Consider the following 18563-nt stretch of genomic DNA (forward strand, 5'->3'; position numbering starts at 1 on the left):
TGCATCAGATGCTAGGATTTGTCAAATCGATTCTGTATGTGTTTCCGATATTATCGGTTCTGAATTACTGCTCCAAGTAATATAGTAAGACAGGGACCGATCAAGGAAACCGTATGTGGCTGAATTTACAATCATCTGAACTTCATTTTGCACTATATTGTTCAGCCGTACTACAATTCACGATTACGCAATGCTTGAATTCATGATGAATTCTTATTGATGTTTTAATTTTAGAGTTTAATTGAATGTTTGTGTTGTAAGGGCTTTGTTTTTGTGTGAGTTGCTTTGTTTGTTTGTTTTTTTTTTTTTTTTTTTTGATGTTTGGGTAGTGTTACTTTATATGTTGCCTTTGCTCGCAACCTGTTTGATCAAATGTCACATAAAGACAGGCTGTCTTGACCCTGAGTTGTTAATGTTGAATAAAAGTTTAATAGTGTTAGATCGCTCGTACTCTTTGTCACTGCCTTATTTCTTAGCCCTAATTTTTTAAGTTACTATTAATTGTATTTCCATTTGATACCAGGCTTCACTTGCAGACTTAGGGTTTGTTTGAAAAATGAATCATTTTTTAATAATTTTATGTTTTATATGCCACGTATCTCATATTTACATTACCAAGTATTAATATGTTTATTTGTGCAGGTCTTTGTTAATTTTAAATATGCTTATATACGCATGTTCTTGTTATTTTTGTGTGTGCTATGTTTATACTCGTTCTTAATAACCTTTCTAACAGGGTGTGTCTATTCTCATTTAAGGAGACTGCATGGTTTTCATCTTATGACAAGGTATTATATCTTTATGCCAGAGTGAATTTTGTATAACCTTCTGTTTTGCTTGGCAGTAAGGCACATTAGGGCATGTTTGGGTAAGCTTATTGAAACAACTTATTGACTTATTGGCTTCTTGGAAAAGTCAGGATTTTGTGACTTATTAACTTATTGGCTTTTCCCCCTTACATACACCCTCTTTGCCAAACATCATTTTAGAGCTTATGACTTTTCAAAAAGCCAATAAGTCAATAAGTTGTTTCAAAAAGCTTACCCAAACATGCCCTTAGACAAATCATTTGCCAGGTTGAGTTTTGTAGATCATCACCTCATTGCAAGGTATAGTGATTCTGTCCAACAACCAGCTATCTTCATTGCACAGCGGAAGCAAATAATTTAAGTCTTTCACCTCAAAAAGCCAATAAGTCAATATGTTTGTCACACCCTGAAATATCAGAGCATTGGCGTGACTGGACTGGTATCTTCATTGCACAGTGGAAGCAAATAATTTAAGTCTTTCAGAAAATGAACGCCCACTAAGTACTCGACTCTTAAATGGTTCTTCTATTCCAACCGTGCCTTGTCTTAGAAATGCAACCTGAGAAAGAAACATGCGAAAAATCAACATAAAGTTGAGCGAGTTCATAGTTTGTAAAAGATTTGAAATAAATCTCTTTGAATAACCGGTTTTTGAAGTATTGTTGAGAAAACGAATTTATAAATCATTTTCTTGTCAAGTTGTATGGAAACTTTGTATAAATCAAGTATTCTTGTATGTATCACGTATTCTTGTATGTGTTATGTTTTCTTGTATGTGTATGTATCACGTTTTCTTGTCTAGATTATGTATTCTTGTATGTATCACGTTGTTAATGGGTTGCAAGGCCATTAACATGTGACACGACATAGGAAGTCACCAAACCATAGGCATTTTTCTGTAGTCGATTCACGACTGAGACACAAAAACACTACTCGGTTCTAGTTGTCACCAAGAGTGGGGCTGCCCTGACACCCGTTAGATCTAACCTTTTGTTTTGCGGTCTTAGTATGTACACGATTAATGGTGCTTATGGTACCCTATTCGTGACACGATTTCTCGTATCATTCCTCAAAACGCATCATACTTGGTACTAGTTATCACCAAGAGTGCTTCTTGTTTTTGTATTCATCATACCATTACTCATGTATTTTTAAACTCTTGTATTTGTACTTTCTCGTAGTTTAGAAAACTAGAATTTGTGTGTATGCATATTTCGAAAAATACGCTTGTTTGAAAAACCGGTGTAAACATAAACTTTTCGTAAACCATTTGTGTCTGTTAAAACTTGCTTGTAAAATTGTTTATGAATATGTAATTCTTGTATGCTTTGCAAAAAGTGCATGTCTTTCCACCCCGAAAACATTTAGAAAAATGTAGAACTGTAAAAAGGTGGGGTTATGAACTCACATGAATATTCCTGTGCAAAGCTAGCTAATTACGACTTCGTGATTTCGTTTCCAAGACTTGACTTGCTAGTGTGCGTTCTACAATATTCCTAACATGGAATATTTAGTAAGTCTCTAATTAATGCGGTAACTAATCTACGTGTTACTGAGCTTTACCGAATCGCTAACTGAACGATTTGACGTAAATTGTTAAGTTAATGAAAATGATTAAGTAATATTCGTTTAGCTTCGTTTTGTGAAGTCGTATGTTGATATATAGGAATATTCGTATGAAAGTAATATATACTAAACTTGTATTATATATCGCGTCTTCAAAATTATCGAAATATGTGCTTATGCCGTTTAGGCGTTTGATATAAATATAAAAGAGTTATACTTATTCTACAAAAGAATCGTCGAGTTGTATTTGAAAATAAATATATAACTATATTTATTTTTATAAAAGGGAGTCGTGTTGTTTGTCGTTTGAAAATAAATATAATCTATATTTATTTTTTTATAGAAAGAGGTGTAGTATGCGATTTGAAACAAATATATAACTATATTTGTTTTATGAAACAACCTCGTATTGTTCGATTTTTGAAATAAATATAAACTATATTTATTTTTACCAAACGATTTCGTATTGTTTGATATTCGAAGGGATTGTCGAAAGAAATAAAAGAATTGAACAGATTATTTCACGTTTTATTTCATAAAAGCATTGTCGAAGTAATATCCAAATTGTCGTTTTGTTTGATGTTCGAAATAAATACATAAACTATATTTTTTTATAAAAGGATACGAGTTAACGACGTTCGAAATAAATATAACATTATATTTATTTGTAACAGCGTTTGGAAATATCAAGGTTTGAAATATTATAAACTCGAATTCCATTAAGTGTCGTTTTTGAAATATAATACGTGTTGTGTTTACGGATTTTTCTCGAAAAACGGGCAGAGTTTCCTCTGTTTTTGGACGGCCCCGACAACTAGATGTCGACATATTTTTCAAGATTCAACAGCAATTGAAACAAAATACATGGCTAATTATATACGCGTTGTGTAAACACAATTTATGTACGATTTGGTTCGGTATAAGCTCGATTTCACAAAATAATTAAAATGATATAACTACGTAAATTAATAAATCGCGTCGCTAATCTTTACCAAATCCTCATGTCGAATCGCCGAACATGTTGACTGAGTTGACCCGACCCGTTGACCGTCTTTGACCACGTTGACCAGGTTTGACCGGGTGTTGACCCGAACTACCATCTGACCCGAACCGAACCAAAACTCACCCGTAACAAATCTGAACCCGAGACCCGAACCACCACTAAAACTGACCCGATGACTGTGAAACCCGACGAACCGAAACAGGAACCGTCGGTCCGAAACAGGGACCATCGGTCCGAGGTTCCACCGTCGCTTATCACCATCGTCTTCAACCTCAGCCTTCGTCATCAACATCATCGTCATCCTCTTCGTCTAAAACCCGCCGGATAAACCTGTTGACCACCGGCATAATGAACCGACCGGCGGTCCGAACCTCTGACCGCCGGTTCTCTTCCTCTCTTTCGGTCTCTCTCTCTCTCTCTCTCTATCTCTTTCTCTCTCTCTGAAGCGCCGCCGCACCACCACTGGTTAATGGTGGTGGTGCTCCGAATTAACTAACGAAACAGAAAAGAAAGGGGGGTGGGTGTTGGTCGGCTGCGGGTATGGTTGTGCGGCCGGAGAAGACGACCGGCGTCGCTTCGGTGACTGGAGGAACAGCCGTAACCGGTGTCTCCTCTTCCTCTTCTTGCGGCTGTCGGATTAATGACAGAGGGAGAGAGAGAAGTCGAGGGTGAGGTAGGAGGTGTGTGTGGCCGGAGATCCAGAGTCGCTGAAAAGTCATCGCCGCCGCCGCCGCGGTGGCGCCGCCGTGGCTCGCAGGAATCCGGCCAAATCTGCCAAGAGAGAGAGTGTGTTCGGGTGTGAGTGTGTGAGTGATTGGCTGTTGTCTGTTTGTTTGAGGAGCGAACTAAAAAGAAGAACTAGGTGTTCTTATTTATAGGCAGCTTTGGTTTTGTGGGTTTTGGGCTTGGGCCCAAGGCCCACAAGCCCAATCTTGCGTTATTAGTGGCCCGTGTAAGATCTACAAATCCGTTTTCGAACCCGAGTCTTGTAAAATATACTGAAACACATTTTTGGAACCGAAATCCTGTAAAATGTATGCTTGTAGATGGTTTCTGATGTGCTCGTTCGTCGTTACGTTAAGTCGCGTAAAACACATCGGTTGCCGTTTAAATCCGTTTTTCGATCCGGTTTCGAACATGGTTACTAAAATCTAATTACGAAGCTAGAATATGTCGTAAAATTTAATATTTGTCGGCTTTGTCGGTATTTCGTACGGTATCAGTCCGTTGTCGCGTAATATTCAGCAGGTTTCTCTGTAAATCACCGTTCGCGCACTGTAAAGTTGAATGAACGTTCCTGGGCACTCTAAGGGCCTAATTAAGTTAATTTGCGACTTAAGCATTATTTATTATCGCATTAATTGCCTGGTAATCATGTAATTAAGGGCGTAAATTACCGGTTGTCACAATTTTACTAGCAGGTATACTTGTTCTATCCTACAATGATTTGAAAAGAAAGCAACAAGTTTGGTGTTTGTGAAGTGTTCTCTTATGTAGGCGCCGAACAAAAAGGTTAATTTGGATTGGGTATTTAATAAACACTTAAAAATATGTTGGGTGTTGACCTTCTACAGGTGTAATAATCTAATATCAGAGCGTTTAATTTAGGAAGGCCTTGTTGCGATGTTTGAGAATTTGCTTGTTTAATTTAGCTCTCACTTGGGGTATGTTTGGCACACAACTTTTAGGATGTTTTAAGGGCCTTAAGTTTTTTTTTTTTTTTTTTTTTTGAGAAAATAAAAAATAAGCACTTAGAGAAAAAAGGGCCTAGTTTGGAAGATAAAGCTTTATCTTTAAATTTGGAAAAATAAGCTTGCTTGAGCAACATTCTAAACAAGTTTGGAGCTTGTAATAATGCAAAGTTATTGTTAGGATTTAGTTGTCCGAATAAAACTTGTCTTAGGAATCTTGAATGGGAGTGGCGTGGAGAAACATGCACAACATAGAGAAGGTACGTTAATATACTTTACGCTTACATGTTACTTGCCTCTAATGGAAGTTTACTAATTAAGTTAATTGGATATCAGTGATTACTATCATATTACGAGGCAAATTGAATCTGAGTTTGTTGATAGGCTTCCACCAAGACCATTCGTAGATCTGCCGAAAGTGGACCAATAGTTGAAGCTGAAAGAACGTCTAAAGAAATACTATCAAAAGGTATATCGGAAACTTACATGATATCATCCATTATACACCAAGCTGACCTGTTTGCTTTCCTGATCTAATCAAAACATTCTCTGCTCCCACCACAGGCCTATAAGAGAGTGCTTGAGAAGCCCGTCACTGAAACTCGAAAAGCAGGCATATTCATGCGCGAAAATCCGTTTTATGTTGATACTATCCGTAGGTAAGAATTTAATTAACTTTTCATTCTTTAAACACGTAACATTATTGTATTAATATGTATTTCGTTTTTTATACTTACGTTTATGTATTATGAGATAATAACATGTTACTTTGTTGTTCAAAGCTTTCGTGATAGAAGATATGAATACAAAGGACTCAATAAAGTATGGAAAGATAAGTTGTCAGAAGCAAAAGCTAGAGGAAATCCGATAAAGATCCAAGAAGCACAAGTAAACTTTATCTCTACTGCATCTGTTTTTTAGTATTCCAATATTTGGTGTAGTAAGTGGTGGTATATAACTATATATCTATTAATATTGTAGGATATGGTGGTTCTATAGATTCACTACAACTCGCTCACAAATGTATTCTGAATTCTTTCTACGGATATGTCATGCGCAAGTATGCTCTTTTCACTTAATCTCATTTTTTGTTTCTATATTGTTATCTATTTCACAAAGAAGATTTATTTGCAGAGGTGCAAGATGGTATTCAATGGAAATGGCAGGAGTTGTTACATATACCGGAGCAAAAATAATCCAGAATGCGCATTCACTCATTAAAAAGATCGGAAGACCTTTGGAACTAGACATAGATGGTATATGGTGTCCTTTGCCAAGGTCATTCCCTGAGAATTTCACCTTTAGGTATAATTTTATGGTATATCATTTTGTGATTTATTGATGTGGTTACTATCTTTACAATATGAGATTGGATTTGCCTTCCTTATGATCATCTCTTTTAAATCCTAGGTGACGAAGTTACTATTTCTATTCATTTAGCGTAAGCTGTTTTTCGGAATTAATTATTTGTACATGCAGGTGGTAGTGTAACACAATATAAACGTTATTGTATTAGCAGGTTGGTATCCTCAAGTTGGCTTAGCTACTAAAAATAATAGCACAAACTATAAAGTACATGCGTTAAATGATGTTAAAATACCACTTTTTGAATAAGCTTACTGAAAATTGTTTTGTGGCAGCTATTGAAGCTAGAGAATGGCCATAACCACTTCTGTGGAATGCGAGCTAGAGAAAGATGTGGTAATTTTCTAGAAAACATGTTTGTTACTAGTATTTGAAATGGTTCAAATCAGTTGACTATGAAGATATCTAATTAGCAACTGTCGTTTAATAACAAAATGCACATATGCGCATGCTTGAACATAACTATCACACTAATAGCCTTTATTGACTTTTGTTTCTTAAAATATTTTCTCTTTTGAAGGAACGAATGAAGAACTATAAACCTCTAGAAGATGGATGTGCTTTGGTTAATCCTTTTACGATTGTGATGAATAAGAGCATGACAACCACCTTCTACTTTTTGGCGGAGGTATTACTAAAAATTGTATGGTGGTGAGGAACAATACATGATTCTAGGTGGGATTATGGAATTACTCAGGGCGAGCCTTAAAGTTAAAAAACCATAGTTGTTTGAAATGGGAAAAGAAATTGAGGACCATTAAAAGAAAAAAAACTGAGCTAGAAGCTAAGTAGAAAGGTTTTGACAACCAACGAGCAACTTAGAAGCTATGATGCGAAGCATTATTTGGAAAAGCTACTTATTCGGGAACTTTCGGATCATAGAGATGAATAGAAGGTTTTGATTACTTTTATCATTGTAAATGACAACTTCAGTTATATTGTTATTTTGAGTTTGGACACGTGTTTAATTACAATATAAAATAGCTATTATATTTTTGTTAGTAATATTGCATATTAATAAAAATTTTAGTATTTCAAATTATGATGCTATGGAGTTGCATTTCATTGTGAAAAAGGTTGCATTTTTTATAACTAAGATCAAGAAAAGTGTTGCATTTGATGTAGAAAAAGTTGCGTTTGAGTGTAACGAAGGTTACATTTTAGTGTAATAAAGGTTGCATTTTTTATAGCCAAGGTTGCATTAGCATATAAAAAAAGTTGCATCATAAAAAGGTTGCATTTGATAAGAAAATGTAAACTTTTTAAAAAAGGTTGCATTATCTAACAAAAAAGTTGCATTAGGTCTAATGCAACTTCACCTAATGCAAGCCTTGATAAAAGTTTGCATTAGGCATAATGCAACCTTTCAAGGCCTAATGCAACTTTTTATCAGGGTTGCATTAGCTCTATTTTCTTGTAGTGCACCTTGACCAAACAACTGTGGTTCCAATCTCTGATGTCTATCCACTGATAGACTAAAATCAGCCACTGCTTTCATATACACTGTTCCCAACCACTATTGTTGCGCAATAGTGGTTTCCAAACAACTGTCATCCACTTTTTCATCAGAGGTTGCCATGTGGGCAGATGTTAACCGTCCGATCTTTGAAACCTCTGCCACGTCAGCATTCACTTTTTCCCTTCTATAAAACCCTGATCAAATCCCAAACAGAGCTTTACACAATTTACTCACCCTATCGAATTCAAAATTCTCCAAAACGGTTTCCACCTTCTTCTTCACTTCTTCTTCAACCATTCGTAATTTCTAACTCCGACCATGGCTCTAATCATCAAACATCCTGATAGTTTTGCACCTTTGAAAAAACCGACAAAAATACAGAATTTCACTCTATAATTGACATCTTGTCAACCTCCAAATACAAAACACTTCTCACCGCCGATGCACCAATCTACCAAGACACACTCCGCGACTTCTGGGCAAATGCTAATATTGAGGAACTAGGCAATGAGCCATTTGGTATCACATCAACAGTCGGAGCTGTATTGGTTGCCATAACCCCCACTACCATATCTGAAACATTCCAGATGAATGACTAAGCAGGTAAAACTTCTTTCCCAAAAAATGAGTTTCAAACAGACTTGATTGAAAGGGGTTATGATGGACATTTCAATAAAGCCACCATGTTTTAACCAAATTTTCCACCTCCCATGAAATTCCTGTTCAATACCCTGTTAACATGTCTTTCAAACAAAACCACTGCTTTTAATGAAATACCTCTGAAAATTCAGTACTTGGGTATGCAATTTTGGCTAAAAATGATTTTAACTACTCCCAAGCACTGTTTACTGATATGGTTAATAATTTGAAAAACATTAAAAATGAGAAGATTACTGCTTTTTTCATGTTTCCAAGATTTTTAAGCTATTACCTGCAAAAGAAGCTTCCACGAAAAGCCTTTGAAAAAGGTACAACTTTTAAAATGAATAGTCTTTCATCCGAAACTTTTACTCGCCTAACGGCCAAAAAGTCAAATGTTCCAAAAACAAAAGCATAGAGGTCTGAGCAAATTTTAGATAAGTCCATATCTGCTCCTCAAACCTCTGTTGCTGAGCCTACTACTCATGGTGATCACAGCACCACAACCACTGCTGTGAAACCCCCACCATCTAAACCCAAAAAGACCAAATACAAATCCAAAAAGCCCACCAAACCCAAAAATAAGGGTCCTCTAGAAGATGAGATCCCAGAGGTTAACCCTGTGACAACACAAATGTCACTAGAAACCGCTGTTGCTACTTCCTCACAACAAGTGGAAAGATCTAACCAGAAAACCAAACTCCTCATGTTTCCACACAAAAGGAACATGTTGTAAGCACAGGGACACCATAATATGAAACATTACCTTCACTTGAAAGTATGTTTAAAAGCCCTTCTCCCGGGGCAATGTCTCTTTTAACACCACTCCCTTCATCTCCCATTCCACCAACTTAATACCACAGTTTGAGGCTATTGACACTCAGAAAATAAGCAGCCCATCTCACCAACACATTACTGAGAGTATAACTTCCACAATGATTGTGTCTGAACCTGTTCAAATAGCTATCCCACAAACAGTTGGGGAGGCTACAGCACTTGAATTTCACAAAATTCTTGTTGGTAGTTCAAGTGGAGCAGCTACTACAAATGTTGAATCAACTGATTTACATTTGGACAATAGTTTCATCTCTAGGACTCCCTTGAAGGGAACCACTGCTGTGTCTACCAAGGTAACCACTGATGCAGAGGGAAGTCCCCAGAACTAAGAAAAAGGGGCATCTGCTGATGATGATTTGGAGTCTACTTCTATCACAAAAGCAGATACAACCACCTCTGGTGGGAATTCGGGTGATCCTATTAAGTTAGGTGATGAATTAAAATATAGAGAATTGACAGATAGAATGAACTCCTTTGAAAACACTATTCGTGAGATGAAAGACATGCGGAAACAAGTGTTGGAGGCATCTAAAAGTCAGCCTAGTCACCAGCAAATCACCCAAGAGCTTTGGAATTCAGTATAACCCATTCTTGCAGCTCAAAGGAAATTAGCTGAAATCAACCACAACGCACACATGGAGCTAATCAGAGTTTTGGTTGATGCAAGATACAAGGATACCCAGGCAGATATTAGGGGTATCAAAGAATCCCTTGCAAAATTAACTTGCACTTCCCCTACACCTATCTTTGAAAAATAATTTCAAGATGATGCCAAAAAGGGGGAGAACGATTCCTTGGGAAAACTTGATGTTGACCCCAAAGCAAAACCTAAAGGTTAGCAAAAACAAAAGCCAGGATCTGCCAAAGACACTTCTACAAAATTTTCTGAAAAATCTGATGCTGGAAAGAAAAAGAGAGTTGATGAGACCCTTAATGAACAGACAGATGAAGAGATTTTAGAAATGCAGAAGAGAAAAGACACAACAGAAAGTAAGGCAAATGTTTGAAAGCAGGAATAAGAGAAAAAGATGAAAAGAGAAAACAAAGCACAAAACATAGGCACTTTTAATAGAAGAAAATCATTCAGAAATAACAGACCTCCAATTGCGACATTCCCCAAAACCACTGTTGCTTCTAAAAAGCCGACCACTGCTGCATCCAAACCCAAACCTTCAACTCAAAAACCTTCACCGCAAAAACCACCCCAAAAGAAGCAGAAAACAGCTTCATCACCACCACCATCCTCAACAAAACCAACAGATGTTGATGCATCAAAAACATCAACAGATGTTAAGGCAACAGCTGTTGAGACACCAGTGGTTTCAGCAATTGTTAGCCAAACCACTGACTCAGTTCATTTTGATCCTCCACCATCAACACAACCACCAACACGTCAAAGATTTCCCTCACAATCAACCTTTTCACCTAAACCACCTTCTCCATCTAAAACTCCTCCTCCTCCTCCAAAGTTTGCCTATGCGAGAAAAAGGAAATTTGTGGTACTTGATGAAGAGAAAGAAATTCCATCACCAATTCCTTTATCATCTGCTCCTACACAAGTTATTCCACCCTCATCATCTCCACAAACAAACCCACTCAATCATCCACCCATTGGTTACATGCCACGCAACATCCCCATTGGCAACTCAATATCCTCTGGAACTGCTTGCAGTCCAAGATGAAATGATACAATTTTACAAAGAAGAGGATCCATCCAAAATAACCTTCCCATCTCTATATGGCTTCTGAACTCCTAAGAATAAAGATGAATATTTGAAGTTAAAAGTCCAACAAGCAGATCTGATAGCAAAAAAGGGAAGTAAAGGGTTAGGAGACAGGAGATACTAGGGTTTGTATCAACATGTGCTTAGCAAAGTTAGGAAACTTGAAGACTTTGCTAGATACCTGAGTAAATCCATGTTAGAATTGCCACCAGATGCTGGTCTTCAAGAGGAATTAAGGGTTGATTATTTAGACATCATCATGAAGACCAAGCCCTACAAAGCCAACAAGTATCAATTCAAAGAGTGGCCTCTTGATGCTCTCAAGAAGAAATTAACAGAATTGAAATGATGAAGAAAGACCCTCAAATGAAGAAATCTGCACCCAACTGGAATAAATTAAAGAAGGTTGATGTAGATGATACATCAAGGTACAAAAGAAAGAGAGCAGAGCTTGTTGCAGCTCTATATGAGCCTGCTAGATCAATTGCCAGATGGTCTAAGCAGAATGTTGATGAAACCTATAGAAGGTTAGAAGAGCTCAGAAAGACGGATCCTGATATTCCTCAGAAACCAGTGTATGATGATGAAACCACTGCTGATAGGCCTCAACAGACCCATGCCCCTAAAAAGTTGTTCTCATCATCTGCTTTACCCATCAGTGCCTTGAATTAATTAAAAAGGCATAAGCAGGTTGATGAGGAAGATGAGAAGAGGTATGCTGAACACAGAAATGAGGCCATCAGAAACCAACTTTAATATGGATTGGATGATGCTTCTCAACAACTTGCTGCTCAAATATCTGAAACAATCAAAAAGTTGGCAAGTAGACCTCAATCCCCAAACTCATCTCAAATAAGTCTCATTCCTAGAAAACCATCAGACCCAAAAATACTAAAGTGGAAGTCTGACAAAGATACCCACGTATTGACTCTGCTCAGGTCTGATGGTAATGTTGAAAAGCTGTCAAGGAAGGCTGCATATGGTCTGAATGCAGGATACCTTCAAGATCTTTTGAACCTTCAACTGATTGGGGATGAAGAAGACACAAATTCCTTGGATTTTGAGCTCTAATTCAAAGGGCAAATCCGGGAACTGTTGATGAGAGAATAAAGATCAGAATAATGAAGTGTTTCGGCATCATCTGTTCTAGGGGGAGATTGTTGGCTCATGTGATCCTTCTGAAGAACAGATGATACAAAGGCAAAACTGGTTCTTCAACAACTGATCCTAATAACAGTGCTTTGAACTCCTTTTACCTCCAATGGCAGTGGCATCCAACATCTGATAATCTCTAAAGTCTGCTGATACTCAAAGTCTGTTATATACAAAGAACTAATGAAGTCTAAAGTCTGTTGAAGACCTATCATCTGTTGAAGTCAAAGAACTGCTAGAAGTCAAAGGCATGATCAACCTTTATAGAAAGCACTACTTAGTCTTCATTAGTGGTTGAAGCCCATCAGCAGATAACATTCATCAGTAGTTTGATAATCAGTGTGTAATGTTAACAGTGTCTGTAACTATCAGTGTTTAGAGGTTGTTAAGATTGTTAGCTGTCACTGTCTAGGTGATGTCAGCAAAGATGCTACAGTGTTTAGGATTGTACTATAAATAGACAGTGCCTGTACTGTTCTATTAGCTCTTTTCACACACTTACATCTTGTACGAACTAACACTAGTGAGCTCAGACTGAGGGGGAGAAAGTGTTCATGCATACGTTGAATATTTTGTAATGAAATCGTTCGACACAAAGTATATATGATGAAAGTTTTTCTTTCCTTGTTTGTGTTATAAAGTTTTTCATTGATTCTGCTGCAAATTATCATCTTTTTATCTTCTTCCATTTATCATTTCTTATAAAAACAACACAAACAAGTAAACTCAGATCCTAACACACAAGGAATGTAACTCCTTCCAAATATAACAATTTTTGTTCCTCGGTAAGGGGGCATTTTTTTTCCATTTCTTCAAGGTACGGAAAGAGATATATTATTGTTATTAATATTAACATTAACATTAATATTAATATTAATATCAATATTTTTATTATTAATTTTTACCATTAATATATTATTATTAAGTTAGAAGTTGGCTACAAAGTTTAAATTTCCTAAAAATTGTAAAAAGTCATAACAGACAATAATATCAACCATAAAACACACCCAAAACCCATAAATAACATAGTGAACATTACTAATCATCATATCTGTGGGTTTTGTATTGTGTTTGGATGATAAGGTTCTGATTATGGAATGACAAATATTATGGTGTTTTATGGTGATTAGCATGTTGTGTTTTATATCCATAGTTCTACAACTACAATGGTGTGTTTGAAGTTTGATAGAATATTAGGGTTTGTATATGAGGTTTTAGTAATCTTCACCATATATTTATTTAGTTACTTATTTGGGTCAAATGCATCAATAATACCCGAAACAACCCTTGTAATCCATCTAACCATATTGAAAGAGTTTCTAAGTTAATTAAATTGGAACTTTAAAGCAAGTGCATAACTTGATAAAAAAAATAAAGTTATATAGGGAAATGGCTATATAATATGTGTCAAAACACATGCTGATATCCTTTTGATTGCTATACCAGGGAAATGGCTATATAATATGTGTCATAACACGTGCTGATATCCTTTTGATTGCTATACCGAGTGCCAATGTTATATTTGTTTGGTAACGAAACAAATTAATGCCGATAGAAAGTCCGGTAAAATTCACTTTATAATTCTATTTGTTTTTTTAAATCTCAAACATATCCAAGCCATATAAAACATGTGTTTGGCATTTGAGTTTTATGGATTGCTATAACAAGTGTCGGTACTGTAACGAACTAAACCGGTAACAACTGAATTCCAATTTTGTTATATGCCAAACCGATACCAGCCAAATTTCCAAGGCGGGGAGATACAACTAGTTTACTTAAATGGGTAAAGTCGATTCATAATAATTTGTATGCACGTACAAATATATATATTTATATCATTTTTATTTTTATATAAAATAAAGATAAATCTTGAAAACAAATAAAACCAACCCAAATATTCTCTGATGGTCAAGTGGTCCACGTTTTTGTGTAACATAAGTTCAATCGGTCCAGAACTGGATTATCATGATTCTTCCCATGAATATGCAACTATAACAAAAAACCAGAAATCCAAAAAAGTACATTTTCTTTTCTAAACTTCATAGTTCAACTTTCAAAAGTTAAAATTACTTGGTACTTTAATCATACAACCACATTATTACATCGTAATGACTAAAAAAGAAAGATGCAAACCATGTCATTCAATCACCAAATCGAAGAGGACTAGGGTTGACACTGGCATAAGACAAAAGCTCGGAATCGCGCTCGAATATCTCCATTTCATCTGGACTCAATGAGACTATGGCTTCAACCCCACCAGCCTTGCGCGTTTCACTCACCGCCACACGACTAGCGACTCTAGAATTCATAAGATAATACCATATCGGCTTTCCCCATCCAAAATCCAACTCATACACACCACTATTCAACTGGCTTGTAACAAACAAGCAGTCCCCTTCGCTTGTCACGTCCGCCAGTTGGTTTACTCTCCTCAGTAACTCATTAAATTTCTCATGCCCCTTCTCCCCTTTCATGTTCTCGATGTAACTCGGGTTTATTTTCGCTATTGATTCCCGTAGCTCACCCATCAGGGTCGGCAAATCCAGGTGGCCACTAGGAAAGCAGATTGCAGCAGCTGCATCAATAAGGTTTCCAACGGATTCTTTGGGCAAAGGAGGTGATGCCCTATTCCGGAGATTCACCAATGAAACTAAAGCATGAGGTGATTGTCGACCAAATGGTCTTACTTTTGTTGCTGCTTGGGCTGCAGCCTTCCAAATTACAGAAACTGTGGCTTCCATGCGAGTTGGTGGATGTGCAGCCGGTTGTGCCTTGAGCAAAGCCAAAGCCTCAGGATCGAACACAAATCTTTTTGTACTAGGCATTTTGGTAGACAGTAATTTGGTAGGAAGTGTGTATTCTAAACAAGGATTGTTAGGAAAGATCTTAGAAGCAATAAAACTTGGTGAAACAGTCTCTGGTGAACCTCTAGCAGCTGCTGCCCATGCTCGCATAAACATATAATATGTGTGTCCGTCAATGAATTTGTGTGAAAGAGTCGTGGAAATCGCAATCCCACCACATTTGAAAATGTTCACCTAGCAAACATATCTCAAGTTCAGCTTGTTTATCCATACTCGAATATTATACTTTAAAAATATATTACATTATGATGATGATGATGATGATGATACTGAAATTTACCTGAATACCTATAATGTAATTTCCTATTGAAGATTCTTCGGTGCAAGGTTTGTCGGGGAGCAACCCTCTCACTCTTTGGTCATCCGGATGACCAAGAAAATCTTGGAGTGTCTGGTTTACCCGCGCTTCTGTGTAATAGATTCCTTCATCGTTACACTCAATTTGCAAGCTATCCTTAACTTTTCCAGCAAAAGGATAGAATCTTGTTAAAATCCCAGATAAAGTCTCTTTTAGATGTTTTGATCTTTTTGTTACAACATCCGTAACACTAGCCTTGTCGGTATTAGGAAGAAATAGGATCAAAGGGGTGTAGACGTCGAACAAAAACTGGTCTATTATAGAGAGGTTAAAGGTTCTTAGATGATGGGGAGTGGGAGAAGATGGTTTGATGGATTCTCTTGATATTATTTCAAGATCTACCTTCTTAACATGGTTCGGTAACCTGTGATGTTAAAAATGATCTCAGTTAAATCAATACACCAAAGAATCATAGATGAATAATTGAAACTTGAATTGAGCTAAAACTTGATCACCAAATATTAACAATTTTATTGACTTTAATCAAGATGATGATTAAGAAATTACAAAAGATGATCTATTAATCCCTATCTACAATAACTTGTACCTACTGGAAGTTATGAACGCAATCAACACCAACTTCCATCACTAATAACTTTACTTCTGTTAGCACCAACTTTCCATCAACAATAACTTTCGTCTGTCTATAATCAACAAATTCCTACTAAGCATCAATACCTACTTACATGTCTCTTCCAATATTTGTTCATAAAATTATACTGATCACACAAGGTCCTACTAATCAACTATTCATGCCAATAAAACATGTTTAGGCTATGTGGTGTGCCTGTGGTCTGGCGTCCCCACCCACCTTAACGCTCCCAACACCGCCCTATGGGTGCCAATTAGGGTACCTTCGTGAGTAGCTTAGTGGGCGTTAAAGGAAAAAAGAGGATAGTTGGAAGGGGTGAAAACCAATTAAAATCATCCAAGTGGAGGGGACGCCAATATGCACCGCCCAGCCATATCAATAGGGTCAGCCTTGAGCATGGACCGGGTGATAACCATTTTAAAACTTCTATATTTACTTCTTTTTTTTGAACGGCAAATTTGGATCACTGAAGGACCACTGGAGTATCATCGTGCCACCAGCGGAACCACCTTGATCATATCCATCTCCACTAGGCATAATGCCTATACACCAATTCAGGAGGAAACCCAATAAATATTGGAAAAACCCCCTTGTGAGAATCGAACCCAGGACCTATTGGTCCAAAGTCTTATCGCACCCCGAAGATACCAGTAGGCTATAAAGCCATGGGTTCTATATTTACTTCTAACTGGACTAATTTGTTTTATACGTGGAGTTACAACCATTTTAAAAGACCCAAAATATAACCAAACTAAATAACTACCGGTAAAATGGTCCATTTAGTTTTAAAACGCACAAATTTCAAACAATCAAACCGAAATTAAATATTAATTCCAATCAAGGTACGACCCAATTTTTTTAGTCTTGCCGAGGGACCAATTTTTTTTAACATTCTCGGATACGGCCTGCTTATCAATATATTCCAACATGTAATATGATAGTAATAAAGTGCAAAACCGATATATGAGTCATGAGATGCATGTTTAATTCGAATACTTGTTTAAACAACAAAATAATCGAGGTTGGAAGGCTAACCTGCAGCATGAGGATTCAGTAGCATTTAGGATTGTGGAGATGCTATAATAGCGACCAGAATATAAGGACGAAGAGGGCAATGGATCTGGTTTCAACGAAGCATGGAAAAATCGATTACGATGATGTCGTTGAGAAACGAGGAAACGTTGGGTTGCTTTCTGAACTGAGTACAACCACTTCATTTTCGGTTGATGATGATCAACCTCATGACCCCATGTTTGTATTTATAGGAGCTTGTATAAATTAATTATTAATTTATTGTGGTCAACCTTGTGCAAAAGACAAATTTATATTTTTTTAATGGCAAAACACAAATTTATATATATTTTTTTTGAACGATAAATTTATATTTTTTTGAATGGCAAAAGAAAAATTTATATGATTTTATTTATTTATTTATTTATTTATTTAATATAACAACAAAAACTATGGCATTGAATAGTGTTTCCTTATCATTTAAAATGGGCGGCAGCCAATAGTGCCAAGTGGGACAAGCAAAAGTACGATTTTGCCGTGTTTAAATTTACAGTTTTGTTTTTTTCCTCCCAGCTAAATTACAATTCTACCCTCAGTTTAAATTTATAGTGTTTGCCATCGTTTTTGTTTTTTTTTTCCCGCCAAATTACGATTTTGCTCTCGGTGTAAAATTACGGCCATGCGATCGTTTTAGTTTTTTTGACAAAACTATGGTAGTATTTTGTTTTAATTGGTTGATTCGGTTTAATTTTTATTCGTGCCAGACGGCTGTCTGACACACGCTCATTTGTCCTGAAAAAATACAATTTTTCCTTCGGTAAAATTATAGTATTTCCATTGTTTTAGTTTTTTTTTACCAAAAGTATGGTAGTGTATTGTTTTAATTGGTGGACACGATGTAATTTTTTGAGATCGTGTTATGAGTAGTATCTACAAGTAATCAAAACACAGACGTACATGTTACGAGAGAGAAATATTCGACTTAGTGCCCCGCAACGCGGGCGGGGCAAAAACTAGTTAAAATTAAACAGGTGTTCTCGGATGTCATGGTGTGCTATATTTCTCTCTCGTAACATGTACTTCTCTTTCTTTTCTTATTATTTTGATATTTAGAGCCGAGTTACAACGCACATAGCATAACACATTTATATATCATTTTATTTGATTTTATAAATTTATTTATCGAATGTCATGGTGTGCTATACGTTATGAATTTCAACCGTGTCTCCGCGCAACGCGCGGGTAACTACGACCCTAGTTATTCAAAAGAAGATGGACAAACAACAACTAAATATTTAGTTATTATTATTATTATTATTATTATTATTATTATTATTATTATTATTATTATTATATTTAATTTTTAGCATATTTTATTTTTCACTTGTACATTTTAACATACAAATTTTTATAAAACTAGGATTTCCCCACCGAACAATACGGCGGGGAATTCGCGAACGAACCAAACGGTAAAGAGTAAATATCAGTATAAA

The 18563-nt window shown here is 36.4% G+C and overlaps 2 protein-coding genes across 2 annotated transcripts; one reads left to right on the forward strand and one right to left on the reverse strand.

The window, feature by feature from the left end:
- Positions 1-10397: 10397 nt before the first annotated feature.
- Positions 10398-11051, forward strand: LOC110867488 (extensin-like). The gene has a single exon (XM_022116498.1). It carries the CDS (start codon positions 10398-10400, stop codon positions 11049-11051), a length of 654 nt encoding a protein of 217 aa, XP_021972190.1.
- A 3160-nt stretch (positions 11052-14211) lies between these two features.
- LOC110944823 (stemmadenine O-acetyltransferase) lies at positions 14212-17286 on the reverse strand. The gene is made up of 3 exons (XM_022186469.2): positions 17095-17286; positions 15390-15831; positions 14212-15283 (listed from the first exon to the last, which is right to left on the reverse strand). Exons 1-3 carry the CDS (start codon positions 17274-17276, stop codon positions 14387-14389), a joined length of 1521 nt encoding a protein of 506 aa, XP_022042161.1. The 5' UTR covers positions 17277-17286; the 3' UTR covers positions 14212-14386.
- Between the last annotated feature and the right edge of the window lie 1277 nt (positions 17287-18563).

This window comes from Helianthus annuus, chromosome 1, assembly GCF_002127325.2.
Source record: "Helianthus annuus cultivar XRQ/B chromosome 1, HanXRQr2.0-SUNRISE, whole genome shotgun sequence".
Lineage (NCBI taxonomy): Eukaryota > Viridiplantae > Streptophyta > Magnoliopsida > Asterales > Asteraceae > Helianthus > Helianthus annuus.

Coding starts and splice junctions, on each gene's coding strand:
- LOC110867488 (XM_022116498.1), top strand. CDS start 10,398: ATGAAAAGAGAAAACAAAGCACAAAACATAGGCACTTTTAATAGAAGA.
- LOC110944823 (XM_022186469.2), bottom strand. CDS start 17,276: ATGAAGTGGTTGTACTCAGTTCAGAAAGCAACCCAACGTTTCCTCGTT. Junction 15,832..17,094: donor ACTGAATCCTCATGCTGCAG/GTTAGCCTTCCA, acceptor TTAACATCACAG/GTTACCGAACCATGTTAAGA. Junction 15,284..15,389: donor ATTACATTATAGGTATTCAG/GTAAATTTCAGT, acceptor TATGTTTGCTAG/GTGAACATTTTCAAATGTGG.